Source organism: Molossus molossus, unplaced genomic scaffold (genome assembly GCF_014108415.1).
Source record: "Molossus molossus isolate mMolMol1 unplaced genomic scaffold, mMolMol1.p scaffold_m16_p_11, whole genome shotgun sequence".
NCBI lineage: Eukaryota > Metazoa > Chordata > Mammalia > Chiroptera > Molossidae > Molossus > Molossus molossus.
Genome location: NW_023425346.1, coordinates 74578462 through 74594707, shown reverse-complemented (window position 1 = coordinate 74594707; position 16246 = coordinate 74578462). Strand labels below are relative to the sequence as shown.

Genomic DNA, 16246 nt, shown 5'->3' with positions numbered 1-16246 from the left:
TGCTTGAAGAGTTCCATAAGAAGTTAGTCTCCCAAAGACTGAAATATACAGTCGGGAGAAGTGTTTTGGGTATCCTGCTTTTCTGATGTGCATTTAAAAAAATCTTTTTGCTCTTTCAATGGACTTACCAATATACCTAATCAGCTTTGGGGCTGTAAACTCTAAAATATTTTGTTAAAATGAGCAGTGTTGGAACCCTGAACCTAATCTATTCAGAGGCCTTCTATTTGAGCTCATCAGGTAACCAGAAACATTTTGATGAATACCTGTTCTTCCACTTAGAGACATCTGAAATCTCCATTCAGTGAAAAACGATTTCCTCTGCCAACTGGTATAACTAACTGACATTACAAACGAAAAATGCAGAGAAGAAAAAATCTTTGATTTCTCAATAATTTCTTTTTAAACTATAGATAGAAAACTGGGAAGACAGGGACTTTATATTCAGGGCAGAGCCTCTGCAGGGCTGCAAGTCTCTGGGTGATCATAGAGAGTGGACTGGTCCCTCCTGACCGTGATGGAAACAAACCAATACCTCTGCCTCCTCACTGAAAGGTCATGATCTGAGAACTCTCCATTAGTCAGAGAAAGATACATATAAAAGACTCAGGCTAGTTACTGAGTAAGAGCCTCTCTGAGCGACTGAGAACTGTTCCTTCATTTCAAGGAGTGTTAATTACCCAACACTCCAGGAGAGCTCACAAGCAACAGAACTGTAGTTCTGAACGGGCGCTCGCTCGGCTAACAGATGGAAACAGACTCTGGAGGGTCATTTGCTTAAAGCCACACGGGTGGCTAGTGACAAGATGAAGTCCATTCCCTGGGTGTCTGCAGACCACCTCCTCCAGTTGTCAGGTTGCTATCTGGGACTCACCTCGGGCAGCACTGTTTGCTCAGCTGCTTCAACACCACGCATGTGCAACAAACCAAATGTCTGAAAGTCACTCTTTTTAGTTGGCCTTTTTCTTTCTTCTGATGGTTCTAGAGGAAAACTCCTGCCTGCGCCCCCACCCCCACAAGTCCAGGAAATAGTCTAGATTTGTCAGAGTATGCAAGAAGGAAAATAAATCCAATGAATGGGTGTTCTAATTCTAAAAGGTTTTAAATTATTTTAGAAACTCAACACAATACTTTCAATAGTAACAGAGATGAGAGGGACTACTCAGTGTTAAATAGCCAAACACATGTTTCTGACTATTTTCAATCATGGAAAAAAAGCAAGCTATCACTATTTTTAATTTCTAAAAGCCAAATTTAATAAATTAATAAACGCATGCCAGATAAAAACACAAAGTTACAACTAAAACCCAATAATAATTTAACAGAAAATGCTCTGCGTTGTATTTTTTTATTGGTATGGATCATTTACTAAAGTAACAAATCTGAAAACATTTTGCTTTTTTGCTGGAAAGAAAGTACTATGTTAGAGAAGAACTAAGACCCAGAAATAAAGCATTGGAGAAAAGTAGGCATATGTTAGTCTACGGCGTGCAGCGGCCAGAGGTGCTGTTCTGCCCCTCGATGTGCATGTTTATATAAGCGTCAGAGACCAGTGACAGAACCCAAGCGAAGTCACGACAGATTCACTCTGCGAAACATGCTGAATGACAACCACAGACTACCCAGGACGGAATGCGGCGAGGGCTGCTGTCTCCTTTGTATGGTTCCCTTGCCAAAGGGGCTAATCATGCAATAGCCTGAGTTTCTCTCAACGTGATAAACACCCAGGGTTACTAGAAATGGAAAGCGTGTGTGCACTGTTTCACAAGGACAGCTGAGCGGTGCTACAAAAACAACGGAAAGTTCCTTCATTTTAAACTGGTTATATGCCCGAACTCCTAACCAAGAAATAATTCAGCTGTAAGAGCCAATTAATTTACTATAAAACATTCCTTCATCTGTAAAACATTTCTTTCTTCCCTCAAACTAAAAGTTTAAAATAAAATGTCTTCATTTTTGATAAGCAGCTCGACCACCAGTCTCTGATACCGTATATCGTTGAGTGCAGCCATTGCGTCTAGTTCTGGGGATCTCATGAGGGTTGGGCCAAAGACAATTCCAAGGTTTTCTGCATTCATAAGATTCTCCTTTTCATGGAGGGTCACTCTGAAAAACACAAGGAAAGGAGTATGATTTTGTGTCAGCCGTGGGGTTCTTCAGTGGGGCTTTGGCACGAAAACAAAAACAAGATTTGTGTGGGCTCCGTCCCCTTGGGGCCTCTCCGGCCAGCCTAGAGCTGCAGGGCGATGTCTGCTGATAGCAGAAGAAACGGCTGTGCCGATGACCCCATCAGCCCGCTCTCCCTCCACTTGGGCTCGTTTCCGGGGGTTGGTGCTGCACGCGTGCAGAGAGAGGGTGCAGTGGCATCATAGGAAATGGCTCAGGGTGAGGCACCTCCCCAGAGAGAGTGTCTATATCCTTTTTACCGCCACAGTGAAGGCACAGGGACTCTAACTGGAGAGTTATTTCTTAGTTTTAGTGTGGGACACTTAACTGCGTCCAAATATGAAGCAAACTCGAATTTACAAGCGAAGTTGTAAGCCAATTAAACAGAAGTTTTAACTCATGGTGCTTTTCAAGAGCAGAAACATGTAAATATTAAAAGCACCATGAATTAAACGTTCATTTCTGGGTAACTCATGCCTGAAGGCATATAACACCCATGTCAAAGTCGTTTTTGTTTCTGGTTGGTCTTATATTTGGAAACCCTATAACCACGACATCTTGGTCATATAATTTTAAAAACGTTGCTTCAACGGGTGGAGATGGAGGGTGACTGAGCAGGGAAATAAAGCTCCATCACCATCCATCACTTTGAAACATTAAACCAGAGTGACGAAATATTTTATTTTCCATCCCTCCCTTCACCCCTTACTTGACTCCATCATTTTTTACAGCAGTTTTTGGTGCGAGCACCAGGACTCCAGTAGCCCACAACCCCATCCCCGTGGAAGTGCCTGCTTCCCAGCGGGGAGCGCGAGCCTTCCTGCGGCTGCGCAGTCTCCCGGCGCCCCGCCCCCTCCCCACAGAACTCACGCACGTCCGGACCGTGCGTGCGTCTACCGTGCCTGCCCCCCGCCGTGGCACTGCAACTTCGTTCTCGTCGGAGTCGGGTGTGCGTCTGGTACCGCGCGGAGTATTTTAGTACCCCCTCTCCCCTCGTGCAACTTCACACCACGCGACACCGCTGTGCCTGCGTGTACTCGGGCCACGGGTCAGGTCCTTTCTTTCCCCCTGGGCTTCATCTCAGTCTGAAGACGCGGGCGCCGAGCAGCGGCCGCGCCCCAGACTTGCCTCTTCAGATGCGCCATGAGGTACCGGAGGGTTTCGCAGTGCGCGGGCGGCAGCAGCTTCAGGGCTTCATGCAGGGTTTCTAGCTGCTCGTCAGGATCCATCATTTCTAAAGTAGAAAGTTCAATGAATACCAACGAGAAAACCTTCAATAGACAACGGGTATACATGGCTCACTTAATTACATTCTTGTGGTGATTTTTAAAAAAATCCTCACCCAAAGATATTTTTTCCATTGATTTTGAGAGAGAGTGAAGGGTATGAGGGAAAGAGAGAGAAAGAAACATCGAAGTGAGAGAGACACATCATTGGTTGCCTCCCACACGACCGTGACCAGGGCTGGGGATCAAACCTGCAACCCAGGTACATGCCCTTGCCTGGGATCAAACCTCTGGTCCAGGGCGGGAGCTCCCACCACCGAGCACCCGGCCAGGGTTTGTGGTGACCTTTAAAAACTAGTAAGAAACGCTTTCTCACAGATCCTCGCCCACAGTCTTGGAAAATATTTTTAAGGCTCAAGCCTCAGATTTCCAAAGGCTCAGTTTCAATGTGGCAATGCGACTGGACTTTTGGGTAATACTGGACTTTTGGGGAGAGCATCCAGGTTGTTCACTGGAATGTCCTGGAGTCTGTTAACTGGAAATTGGCTATTAGACATACAAGATGTAACTATAAAAAATTCAGACACATATGTACATACAAATAAAAACTTACACACCCAAAAGGGGTCATCTTAGAACACTACAGACATATTTAAGGAATGTTCAAAATATTCTGAAAATTCCCTTTCAGCAACGGTATAGAAGCCGTGCCATCCCTTTGCCCCTGGTAACCCCTGCTAAAGCCGTATTACTTAATATTCATGCTTTTTTCCCCTTTTCAACCAAGAAATGTATCATCTAATATTTACTTCCTTTATTGAATAGATTTAGTTTTTTTTTTTTTAATCCTCCCCCGAGGATATTTTTCCATTTTTTGTACAGATAGAGTGGGAGGGAGAAAGAGGAAGGGAGAGAGAGAGAGAAACATCAATGTGAAAGGGACACATCGAGTGGCTGCCACCTGCACAACCAACCAGGGCCGGGGACAAACTGCAACCGAAGTACATGCCCTTAGCGGGAACCGAACCCGGGTCTCTCCGGACCGCAGGCCGACGCTCTAACCGCTGAGCCGAACCGGCCAGGGCTGATTAGATTTAGTTTTAAATTACTTTGTGTTATATAATATAGCCAAGTCTAACCTCAAAGCACAAAGATACTCCACTATTTGGGGTATTCAGAAGATACAGTGAAGAATTTGAAGGCAATTTCAAACGAACTGAGGGACTAGGATCCTGACAGAGATGTGGCTCTTCCAAAGGTGTCAGCTGTGAAGGGGACCAGCTTTAGGTGGACATTCTAATTCTGTGTGTTGGCCAAAAACCCAGCACATTCCTTTGAGGTTACAGATCACACTGAATTAATCAATTCTTTTCATAATCAGAAACAACAGACATCTTTGTGATTCTGTGCTCTAACCTAGCACATTTCTGCTTCTACACAAACGTCAGGAAGATGGGGTGCCTTTAAATGTTTGATTTCAGGGCAAATGCAAAGGGACCCCAAACGCTGTGTCTTAATCAGGATAGCAGCTGTGAAACGCTGGAAGGCCACATCTGGTTAGAGTGTGACATTCAAGACACAAGAACAAGAACCCTAGTCTTTCAGATTTAATAAAATCAATCAACTCAATGGCAATGTATTGGAGTCAGGTAAAAACTGCTATGAGTGTGAAAAGTTCTTGGTGTTGGCAGAGTGGATTTGATAAATTTCAGAATGTGAACAGTGACTGAGGCGTAAAAAAATTTTTTTTTCTTTTCTTTATTGATTTTAGACAGAGGAAGGTCGATACTCAACCATTGAGCCACACCAGCCAGGCGAGGCTTTTTAATTCAAAGAAACTTTGGCCATTTTACAATTTCTGCCCAAAGCTTCCCCAGAGTTCCCGGTTCATTTCTTAGCAATAAAAAATGCATTATTTGACATTTACCAGGATATATAATGCATGGTCTCTGAACCTTGAGGCCTTTAAAGAGTGCCAATTCATAATAACAATACCACCTTAGATACAGAAATTCAATAATTTAAATTCTAGAATTAAGAGAAGAAATTCCATTTACTACAGGCAGTTATATAGGACTAATTAATTGGAAACTACATTATTCTGAAAATTGAAAAAGTAATTTAGTTCTTTTCATTTCCACAATTAATGCTTGTTGGGACAATCCTGAGATGGTGTGAAGGTAAGGGTAGTGTTGGGTGGAAACAAACGACATCCCCTGTTCGTGGGGAGCTCACGTGCTCTGCTGCAGGGGGACTGACGAGAAACAAGAAACATGTTTGGTGTAACTATTGGAATGAGGTCAGTGCTGTGGAAAAACACTGGACGTGCTGGGGGGGTGTAATTATAAATGGGGTGGACGGGATGGACCTGAGTGAGAAGGTCTGTGTACAGGCTCTGAGGCAGCAGGGAACGAAGCACATGGAGATCTGGGGGAAGGTGGTTCCAGGCAGAAGACCAGCCGAGCAAAGATAACTGAGGGGAGAGAAGGCGGTGATGTTTGAGGAAAAGCAAGGGGCCAAGCGTGGCCAAAGTAGAGTGAGCAAAGAGAGTAGAAGGGGATGAGACCAGAAAGGTGATGACATGCTCTCATGTCAGGTGCTGCAGGTTATTCTAAGGACTTCGCATTTACTGACAGAGAAAGGACGGTCATGGTCTGACATACAGTTTTCATAGTATCTCCCCTCTGGCTGCTGTGTGGGAAACAGACCATGGAAGGGGCAAGAGCAGAAGCGGAAAAACCATTTTAGCACTTATTACAAAACTCAGGTGAGGAATGGCACTAGCTTAGACTAGGTGGTAGGTGGTAGCAGTGCCGGTGATAAGAAGTTGCTGGATTCTAGGAATAATTTTAAAGGTTAAGCTCACGTGCGTCATTGATGAGGGATGCATGAGAGCTACCAAATCAAGAGTGAGCCAAGTTTTGGCTTAGGCAACTGGGAGGATGGAAGGAACCTCCGTTAACTGAGATGGGAAAGACTATGGGTGGAGGAGGTTTTGTGGGGCAGATCAAGAGTTCTGTCTGAGATGTCTTTCAGACATCCAAATGAACATGCTGATTGTGGATTAATCTGGTGTTCAGGCAGAGGTCCAGATTGGAGCTATGCATTTGGGAACATGTAATAAACATACTGAATAGACTGATATCAGATGGACAGAGATTCTTCCCTGGAATTAATTTCTCTTTTCCACTTAGAGGAGTATTACCCATCATCAATTTTTCAGAGAACACAAATCTTTAGTTCTAAGAAGATCACAGCATAATTTAAGATGTATTTAGAGGCGAATGATCACCACTCATGTTCTGAATACGTGAGAGGCTTGCATTTGGAAGAGGGTGACACCAGGACCACGGCCAGTGGGAGGGAGTTAACAGCGTGCAGATTTCTGTTGTGCACACGTGGGGCTCGAGGCTGTAACACCTGTCACCAGCCGACAGGCTCCCTGGACGGGTAGTGATCTTGTGGTTACCGGTATTTAAAAAAGAAAGTCTAGTTACATGACTCTTTAGAGTACCTAAAAACTAAGATTCTGCGGTTCTCAATGATATAATTATGTTTACTCATTCAACAACTATTCATTGAACATCTATTATGTAAGCAAGGAACCATCACAGGCACTGTAGGAAAACAAACATGGGCAGGACTACCTGTAGCGGGGCTGCAGTCCAGCAGGGAAGACAAGACATGAACATCATCTTGTTCTGAGGCACACTCAGACAATGGGGTATTATTCAGCTATGAAAAGAAATGAGCTATCAAGCCAAGAAAGACACGAAGGAATTTTAAATAGAGTAAAAAAAAAAAGTCAGTCTGAAAAGGCTATATCCTTTGTGATTCCAACTATATGAGGTTCTGGGAAAGGCACAACTAGAGTCAGCAAACAGGCCAGTGGCGCAGGGGCTGGGGCAGGAGGGGAGGGATGAAGTGGTGGAGCGCAGGGATTTTTATGGCAGAGAAAGTTCTGTGTGATGCTGTAACAGTACATACATGAAGGAAGGAGGCTTTGAAGGATGTCTAAGCCAGCGTACAGAGAAGAAGGGAGTACAGAGGAGAAAGATGGCCCACGGCTGAGAGACAGAGGAGAGGAGGAGGTGGCATCTGAGGAAGGGCTGGAAGGGTCTGGAAATACAGACACTGGGGGCAGGAAATGCACACTCTGAACCAAGATCTAGGTAAAAGCTCTTTTTATGATTTAAATTCTTTACAGAGAAACTCGAGGACAAAAAAGAATAAAGCCTGGCGAAGTTTTTGGGGTGAATTCGAGGCAGAGTTAAGAGAAAAACTCAGCAAGTTCTAACTCCCAGGCTCCTCTTCAGGACATTTAAGCTGCTTGGGAAAAATAACCCTGGGTTTCATTTCTGAGCTTATCTGACTCAAAGCCATACACTGAGTCATTGCTTCTCTAGGACCCTCTGGGAGCAGAGCTCTTCGAGCCCTGGCCAGAGGGAGCGCCGAGGCAGAAGTGCTGGGAGTCCGCTCTGGCAGTGCGCGGCATCCCAGTCAGGAAGCATCTGTAAAAGCGGGTTGTGAGCAGGCCCTGTGAGAAGCACCTCTTCCCTGGCCCTTAGTACTAGACGGCAGAGATGTCTTAATTGGTAAGGAGAGGAAGGAGCAAAACTGGACTGGGGAGACCAAGACTTCCAGGTGGTTCATAAGGGAGCAAGCAAGGGACTGTGCAGAATTCAAGCCTTTAGATGGGATGCCAGGGCCGCCTCTCCCCTTTCATCCTCAGCTGCAGCCACTCACCTCCAGCTTTCAACCAGTTCTCCAAAAAAGGCTGCAGCAGCAGAGCTCAAACTGCTTTTGCAAGAGAAAGCTTTAATATGAACTATGATTTTTGTTGTTGTTGTTGTTGGCTAGGATGCTAATAAATGCCAGAGATACTTAAGGCCTAAAAAGTATGGCTCAATTTCTTTTAGGGGCTAGAGATAAAAAAGTTGAAGAGCACGTGCATCAGGAAGGGTCAGCTAACCCTGTCCTTCATTGAGAAGGGGTTCCTATCCTCTGGTCTCTCATCCTCCCCTGTGAAAGTCTTCTGTTTCTTGTTCCATCAAGTGACCCAGGCAATGTGCAGACTGGAGAGAGCTAGGGCTTTGATGTTGGACAGATGTGGGTTTGAACACTGGTGCCACCTTCTCCAGTGATAGGACCTTGGACAGTTTACTTATATCCTATAATATTTCTTTCTAAAATAATATCATGGGCCCCGGCCGGGTAGTTCAGTTGGTTAGAGCGTCATTCCAATACGCCAAGGTTGTGGGTTAGATCCCTGGTCAGAGCACATACAAGAATCAACAAAGGAATGCGTAAATTAAGTGGAGCAGCCTTGGCCGGTTTGGCTCAGTGGTTGGAGCGTTGGCCTATGGACCAGAGAGTCCCAGGTTCGGTTCCCACTAGGGGTGCGTACCAAAAAAAAAGTGGAACAACAAATCAATGTTTCCCCCCCCCCACCCTTTTCTTTCTTTTCTTTTTTTTTTTTTATCCTCACCCGAGGACATTTTTCCATTTTTGTTCAGATAGAGTGGGAGGGAGAGCAAGAAAGAGAGAGAGAGAGAGAAACATTAACGTGAAAGGGACACATTGAGTGGCTGCCTCCTGCACAACCCCAACTGGGGCCGGGGACAAACTGCAATGGAGGTACGTGCCCTTAGCGGGAACCCAACCCGGGTCTCTCTGGACCACAGGCTGATGCTCTAACTGCTGAGCCAAACCGGCCAGGGCCTCTCCACCCCCCTTTTAAAATCAATAAAAAGTAATAATAAAATAATATCATGTAAAGCACTGAGTATAGTTCCTGGCACCTAGAGTTGTTCTATAAATCTTGGTTTCCTTTTTCTTCCTTATCTGCCTATATAGATAAGAGAACGGCTGTATCTTTGTCTATAAAGAATGACAGTCTATTCCTAGAAAAGACAGGTACAAGGACACATGTTCTACAAGCAACTATATCAACATCAAACATGCACAGTACACATTTATATTGTGTGTAAGTATTATGCTACGGTTTTTGCTGTCATGGAAATCACGCATGAAAATAGTTGAAATTTTAAGGAGTTTCTATCTCGATCTAGGACAGTTTCTTTCTTAGGCTGTGCTTTCAAGAGCTCTCTCTCTGCGGGGTGAGATGAGGGGCCTGCTGCTTCTGGACAGGTCTGTTTCAGACACAAATCCCAGAACAATGACAAATGGTTTGGAAAAACAAAGGGGAGATTTTCCTTAGCCACAAGGGTGAGTGTGGAGAAAGAAGATGAGGTAATATGGGAGCATGGGGCTTGAAATCCAGTAAGCAAGGCCTGGATTTTCTAAGCAGATGAGGTAGTATGTAGAGTCAGGACCTGGGCTTCAGTCACTGCTTTGTTCTCTGCTAATTTGATGCCCTTTGGTTAGGCTCGGAAACCAAGTTTCAATTTTATCCCAAGCAATGTGGGGACAGGAACAACATCTAGCTGAGCCCCTAGTGTTGTCCTGGGAATCAGAGCACACTGCAGACGGGCTGAGCTTGGCCCTTTGTGAAGTGTGTGCGTCCAGTGCTTTCCACATTCATGCCGATCACTTATCTCTCTGGAAGGTAACATCTGCCCCACAAAACAAGAACCTCAGCAATAAATCCATCCCCAAATGAGAGGAGTTAAATTCCAATGGAAGAGACCTAGAGCCTTCCAGGCTCATAACATGAAAATTTGTAAAAACGAGGGCAATTCTCATGGCTGTTCTCTACATGAGCACTGAGCTGACCCACAGAAATCGAGGCTCCATGGAACTAACCACAAAAATTCTCAGCAAAAGCTCTGAAGAGGAAACTAAAACTGCCAACAAGGAAAATTGTGCTTCATGAGATTTCAAAGTCAAAAAGCCAATCAGTGTTACTAAGGAAGTAATGTTAATATTTAAAGAGCAAGACAACATGTGGTTTTTAAGAGAGAAAAAAGCAAATGACAGAAATAGCCTATTTTTTTTTTTTTTGTAAAAAATGGTAATGCTGACTGCTAAAATCTGTTCTGCATTTCCTTTAAAAAGTGAAGCATGAATTACAGGTATAATTTTTTTTTTTTCATTATAAATAGACTTTGGCAAATGAGCCTTTGCTTTTCCTCATTCTCATCTTAACTAGAACTTAAAAACTAACTTCTTAATGTAAAGCAGAGCTCCTGCAGACTGAGGCCGGTGCACCGTGAACAGTCACAGGATGAGTAAGGACACCGAGAGCAAGAATTTAGAAACTTTTATTGAAATCTGACAGTACTTCTTATGCTTGCTGAATCTAATAACAAAATAGTTGATCTTGTATTTTTAAATGTTCTTTTCCCAGTTACTGTTATTGTATCTTTACAAAATGTTGGCCCCTATCTGCGGAGCACTGGCAGAAGCGTCCTCTGGAAAATGAGGGTTAGCACATTACAAAGAAGCTTCTGATGGCAGAAGTCATAAGTGACCTACGTTAGAGACCAGGTCACAATTCTCGTGAGTGTATCAATCATGGAGAGGGGCACAGAGGAGATATTTCATAAAATGCATTCGAGGTACTCAGCAGAAAAGAGCGGGAGAAGCGGCCCCGGGAGAGGCGGCCTGGCAGGTCATGGGACGTGCCATCGTACTTACTGGCTGACTCGATAAACTTCGGGTAGGCGTCGTAGGTGATGAGGGGGATTGGCAAGTCCCTGAAGTAGAGTTTCAGCGCACCAGTGATGATGTTGATGTCCTCGTATATATTCACAGAGATATCTGCTTTCTCACCATCTTTAAAGGATGTTAAAAGAAAGAAAACATTTGGATTCACAGCACTGTTTTTATAAATGACAAATTTCTGTATACAGTTAAAAAATTTTTTCTTTATTGATTTTAGAGAAAGGAAGGGAGAGGGAGAGACAGAAACATTGATGAGAGAGAACATCGACTGGCCACCTGCACACCTTGCACTGGGGATCAGGCCCACAACGTGGGCATGTGCCCTGACCGGGAATCGAATCAGCGACCTCCTGGTGCATGGGTCAGTGCTCAACCACCGAGCTACACCGGCCAGGCTGTATACAGTTTTTAAAGATTAGCAATGTTTCAGTTTTTAACATCAAATTCAGTATGCTAGGTGATATAAATGATTAATATTCTATGAAAAGCAATATCTACTTTTTTGAATTTTCTATTCTGAAGTTATTTTTCCATGTTACTTATGGAGGGGAAAATCAGGAGAGGACTGGAGTCAACAGAAATATTTCTGTATTTCACGGCTAGTGGGATTTTTTCTTTTAAAAATAAACACAGAAAATATGAAAAATGACAACAGAGACACTCTCAACTTACAAAAGACCCCCTAGCACCAAAGGCCATTATGCTGTGCTTTGTACCACCCCAGGCTCCCACACACAACGTCTGGACAGCGCCTGAGTCCTGGGCCAGAGGAGGTGGGGAGAAGTAAAAGAGCAAAACCAAACCAAACCTTACAGTATTGAAATAACCAGAAGAGGAGGAGTTCCAGAATGGAGGGTAGCTCAGAGGCGCTGGGCCTAAGACTCTCAAGCACAGCTAATCTTCCTTCAGAGAGGCCTCTCCGTGCTCCCCTGCACATTCAGTACTCTACTTGTTAAAATACCTGAATTTTCATCCCAAAGATTTAATTAGTATCTACTCTGAGCTAGATCTTATGCTGGATTTCTTTGGTTCCATTTGGTTTATGAGAGATTCCTATGAATTAAACAGCATCCTTTTCACCACACACCTATTAGAATGGCTAAAATCAGAACACTGATAAGACAAAGCTGGTAAGGATGTGGAGCGACAGGAACTGAGTCACTGCTGGTGAGAATGCAAAATGGAACAGTCACTTTGGAAGATAGGCAGTTTCTTACTAAGCTAAACATAGTCATACCATAGAATCCAGCAATGGGGCCCCTAGCTATTTATCCCAAGGAGCTGAAACATATTCCACCCAAAAACCCGACACAAAGGTTTATAGCAGCTTTATTCATAATTGTGTAAAACCCGAAGCAACCAAGCTGGCCTTCCCTAGGTGAATAAACTGAGGTATACCCAGACCATGGGGTATTATTCAGCTATGAAAAGAAATGAGCTATCAAGCCAAGAAAGACACGAAGGAATTTTAAATACGGCTAAAAAAGAAAAAAAGTCAGTCTGAAAAGACTTGATACTCTGATTCCAACTATATGATATTCTGGGAAAGGCCCAACTAGAGCCAGTAAACAGACCAGTGGTGCTGGAGCCGGGGCAGGAGGGGAGGGATGAAGTGGTGGAGCGCAGGGATTTTTATGGCAGAGAAAGTTCCGTATGATGCTGTAACAGTACATACACAGCTTTATATATCTGTCAAACCCCACAGAACTGTACAACTTAAAAAGTGAACCCTAATGTAAACTATTGACTCTAGTTAATACTAATGCAACAATATTGGTTCACAGACTCTAACAAATCTATTGTACCAATGAAAGATGTCAATGGGGAAGCTATGGACCGAAGCATGAGAGGAGGAATTACATGGAAAATCTGTGTACTTTCTGCTCAGTTTTGGGGTAAACCTAAAACTAATTTAAAGGATTTTTTTAACAGCCTCTTTTAAAATGCAAACACTTTGGCCTGTTAGACACTCACACTGGAGTGTCAGTTAGGTCACCGGTGCCCATCTGTCATACCTGGGTTGAAATCACATGCAGTGACAGTACAAATTACTTTCCAAAGGAAAAGGCAATGCAGACCCTGGGGAAGCATGTAGGTGCTGGGGGCCTAAGGACCTGCAGAAGGGGATGCGAGAGCAGAAGGAAGGGAGAAACACGACAAAGGCAAATACCACCTCTGTCAAAATTTGTACTCAGAAAAAAATTTTCCTTTCCTTATGTATTTTTCTACGAGAATCCAGATTTCAAATAGCCTCTGTCATTATTGGCTACAGTACTATTTTTGGTTTGGAAAGTAAAGTCACAATTCATATAGTTTAGCTACATGATAGTGTTAAACAAACTTTGGAGACAGGTCTGAGAATCTACTACCATTCAGATAATTCTTTCTGTGTTAAATGTTGTGTTCATTTCATCTCAGTCCACTTTCCTTTCAATTACTCGTCTCTAAGCCACAACACCTTTCAGGCCTTGACAAGGTCAGCCTCAGGGCCTTTGCACAGTCTCCTCTGTTGTCTGGGTCTTTACATACCCTGTTTCTACCCACTCCTAGGATATACAGCTACCTCCTATTCATCCTTTGAACTTTAGCATAAATGCATAAGTATTTCTTCTTTGGGAAAGCCTATTCTGATCTCTAGCATCCTCCTTGCCCCGCCACAACCTTAATAGACTAGGTTAAGTTCCCTAGTTAGTAATAGTTTCCTTATTGGCATTTATTAAAATCAATAACCATTGTGTGATTACTACTTAATGTGAGCCCTCCATGAGTGCAAGGAACAAGTGTACATGGTCAACTGCTGTATCTAAAAAACGTGGTACCCGGCACACAGTAGCTGTTACATACATGTTTTTGATTTAACGAATCATTAGAAAATAGATTTTAAAAAGCTAGGAGCCTAAAATATTAACACTCTGGGACTCACTATACACATTATTCTTAAACTGGTTCCTTTAAAACCCACGTTTTGAAAAGAATCCATATATTCTCTTACATCTATTTTAAAGGAATATAAATGCACTCTGTAATTTGATTTCTAGATGCAGCATTCTAAGTAGGGCTCTCTCTGATGCAGTAGCAGACTGGAATGTCCTTTGTGCTCTGATTGCTTTATTACTTTCAGTCCTTGACTTCATCCAGACTGGGGCACTCCTGAGGGGGGCTCTCCTTGGGAAGGTTCAAGGGTGTTTATTTGCTCTGACCTTCCCACGGATCTCTCACCATATTGGTCACACAAATACTTTTTGTTCCACCCGAAGATAAAACGTGGCAAGGCTGTAATGGCATGTGCTGACCTTGAGGTAGCTAGTGTTCCATTCAGTGCCCATCTCCTAAGTGAGGGGACATTTTCCAAACACCACCTTTTTACGTAGACACTAGAACTGAATGAGTTCGGCCTAGCATGATATGGATCCTGCCTTTTTCCCCCATGGATCTCATTATTTCAGGGTTACTAAGCCCCCCAGAAGTGATCATCTGGCTCCGAGGGTGTGACTATATGGAGCCAGGGTGACCTCAAGATTTTTCAAATCTGTTATTAGTATTTTCAGGGCACAAAAAGATTGTCTTGTATTTTTTTTTATCTTCACCCAAGGATATTTTTCCAATGATTTTTAAAGATAGAGTAGAAGGGAGGGAGGGAGGGAGAGAGAGAAACATCAGTGTGAGAGAGAGTGACATCGATTGGTTGCCTCCTGCACCATCCTGACCGGAGCTGGGGATTGAACCTGCAACCCAGGTACGTGCTGACCAGAATCAATCCCATGACCCTTTGGTCTATAGGCCCATGCTCTAACCACTGAGCAACACTGGCCAGGGCTGTCTTGTATTTTTAATGAGAGAAAACTGTTGCCATTCATGTGTGTCCTGGGCCCCGTGGAAGGATTCAGTTTGTCAGTGTGAGTTAATTTTGAGAATCCTGTCCAGTGGCTGGGAATGGACAGGCTACCTTCTAGAAAAAGAAAGAAAATCCTATTTAACCTTCAAATAGACACTGGTTCAGGGCTATTCTTGATACTTATTTGGATTTAACATACCACTACCTCCCTTCATTGTCTTTGATTTTATCAAATACTTGGGCTGATCTAGATTTCCTCATACAAGGCTGGGAATAACACTTAATTTACTTGTGTCTTCTGACTGTGCTGGCCGAGAGACCTTGGTGCTGGGGGAGCAGCATGATGGAACTAGAAATACATACTTGCAAAGGAAAGAGGCTCTTTCTGTTTCATTTCCTGCATTCAAGATGACAGGTGTCTTTGGTATCACCTTATTCCAGTACTTAGAGACAAAACCGAGACCCATGAGACCAAGTCTAAATTTATTTAAATGTTAGAGACAATAAACCCCACTGAGCTCTTCTCTGCCTGGGCCCCACCCCCCACCAGGGGAGGGTCCTATGCCAGAAGGTCCTCAGCTTCTCTCAGCTTCCTGCCCTGACACAAGTCAGGACTTGGGTCTCCACTCAGTCAGAGATGGTGATTAGGATGCAGGGACGACAAGCAGTCAGATGGGCCACTCGAGCCTGGGAAATCTGAGACCAGCAATGACTTGGATCCCCCCATTCCCATTTTCTCCATGTGTTTCGGTAAAAATTGAATTGCTCTGCATATATTTTGATGAATATAGAACAGCCTTGGATATTGAAATATAGGTAATATAGTTAAATTTTATGCTTCTTTCTCACCTTGAAATTTAATAGTTTAACACAACTGATAAAAATAATTTTAAAAATCATAAGCTAAGTCTTTTTAATTGGTATAACAAGCATTGATGATTTAGAAAAATGATGCAAAAAATAACATAAGGTATTATGCCTTTTTGGCAAAGAGGATTATTGCCCTGAGTTAATGAACGTGCTGAAGAACATACCTCTGTCAAAAGCCATCTTGACATCTTCAATGAGGTCACTAAATCCTGATACTCTGTATAGTCCTTCAGAATTAAGACCTGCAAAAATAAAGCAAGGAAGCTAATTAGTTTCTTTGGAATCATGCCTTTTCTTCAAATTTTAACTTCTTGCTATACTTCAGGCTGAGGAAGTAATGAGCCAGAAAGAATGACAAAATATGCTTGTTTAGAAATCTCTTACACTTTTCTCCTAAAATAAAACCGTTTCATTCACAGTTCTTTAACTCTGACCTACTGTCACCTGGATATTTGCAATCTGGCTCATCATTTTATACAATTATATCAAATATGTTAAGTCTTAAGGGAAATAATTCATCACC

General features: G+C 43.3%; 1 protein-coding gene across 1 annotated transcript in view; it reads right to left on the bottom strand.

Annotated features, from left to right (window-relative positions):
• Nucleotides 1-1151: 1151 nt before the first annotated feature.
• The window catches only part of CHN1 (chimerin 1), a 47116-nt gene continuing 32021 nt past the window's right edge, over nucleotides 1152-16246 (bottom strand). The window contains exons 4-7 of the mRNA XM_036254707.1: nucleotides 15888-15965; nucleotides 10992-11129; nucleotides 3295-3400; nucleotides 1152-2106 (exon numbers count right to left, since the gene is read on the bottom strand). Coding sequence (XP_036110600.1) covers nucleotides 1935-2106; nucleotides 3295-3400; nucleotides 10992-11129; nucleotides 15888-15965 — 494 coding nt within the window. The 3' untranslated portion in view covers nucleotides 1152-1934. The remainder of the gene's footprint in view (nucleotides 2107-3294; nucleotides 3401-10991; nucleotides 11130-15887; nucleotides 15966-16246) is intronic.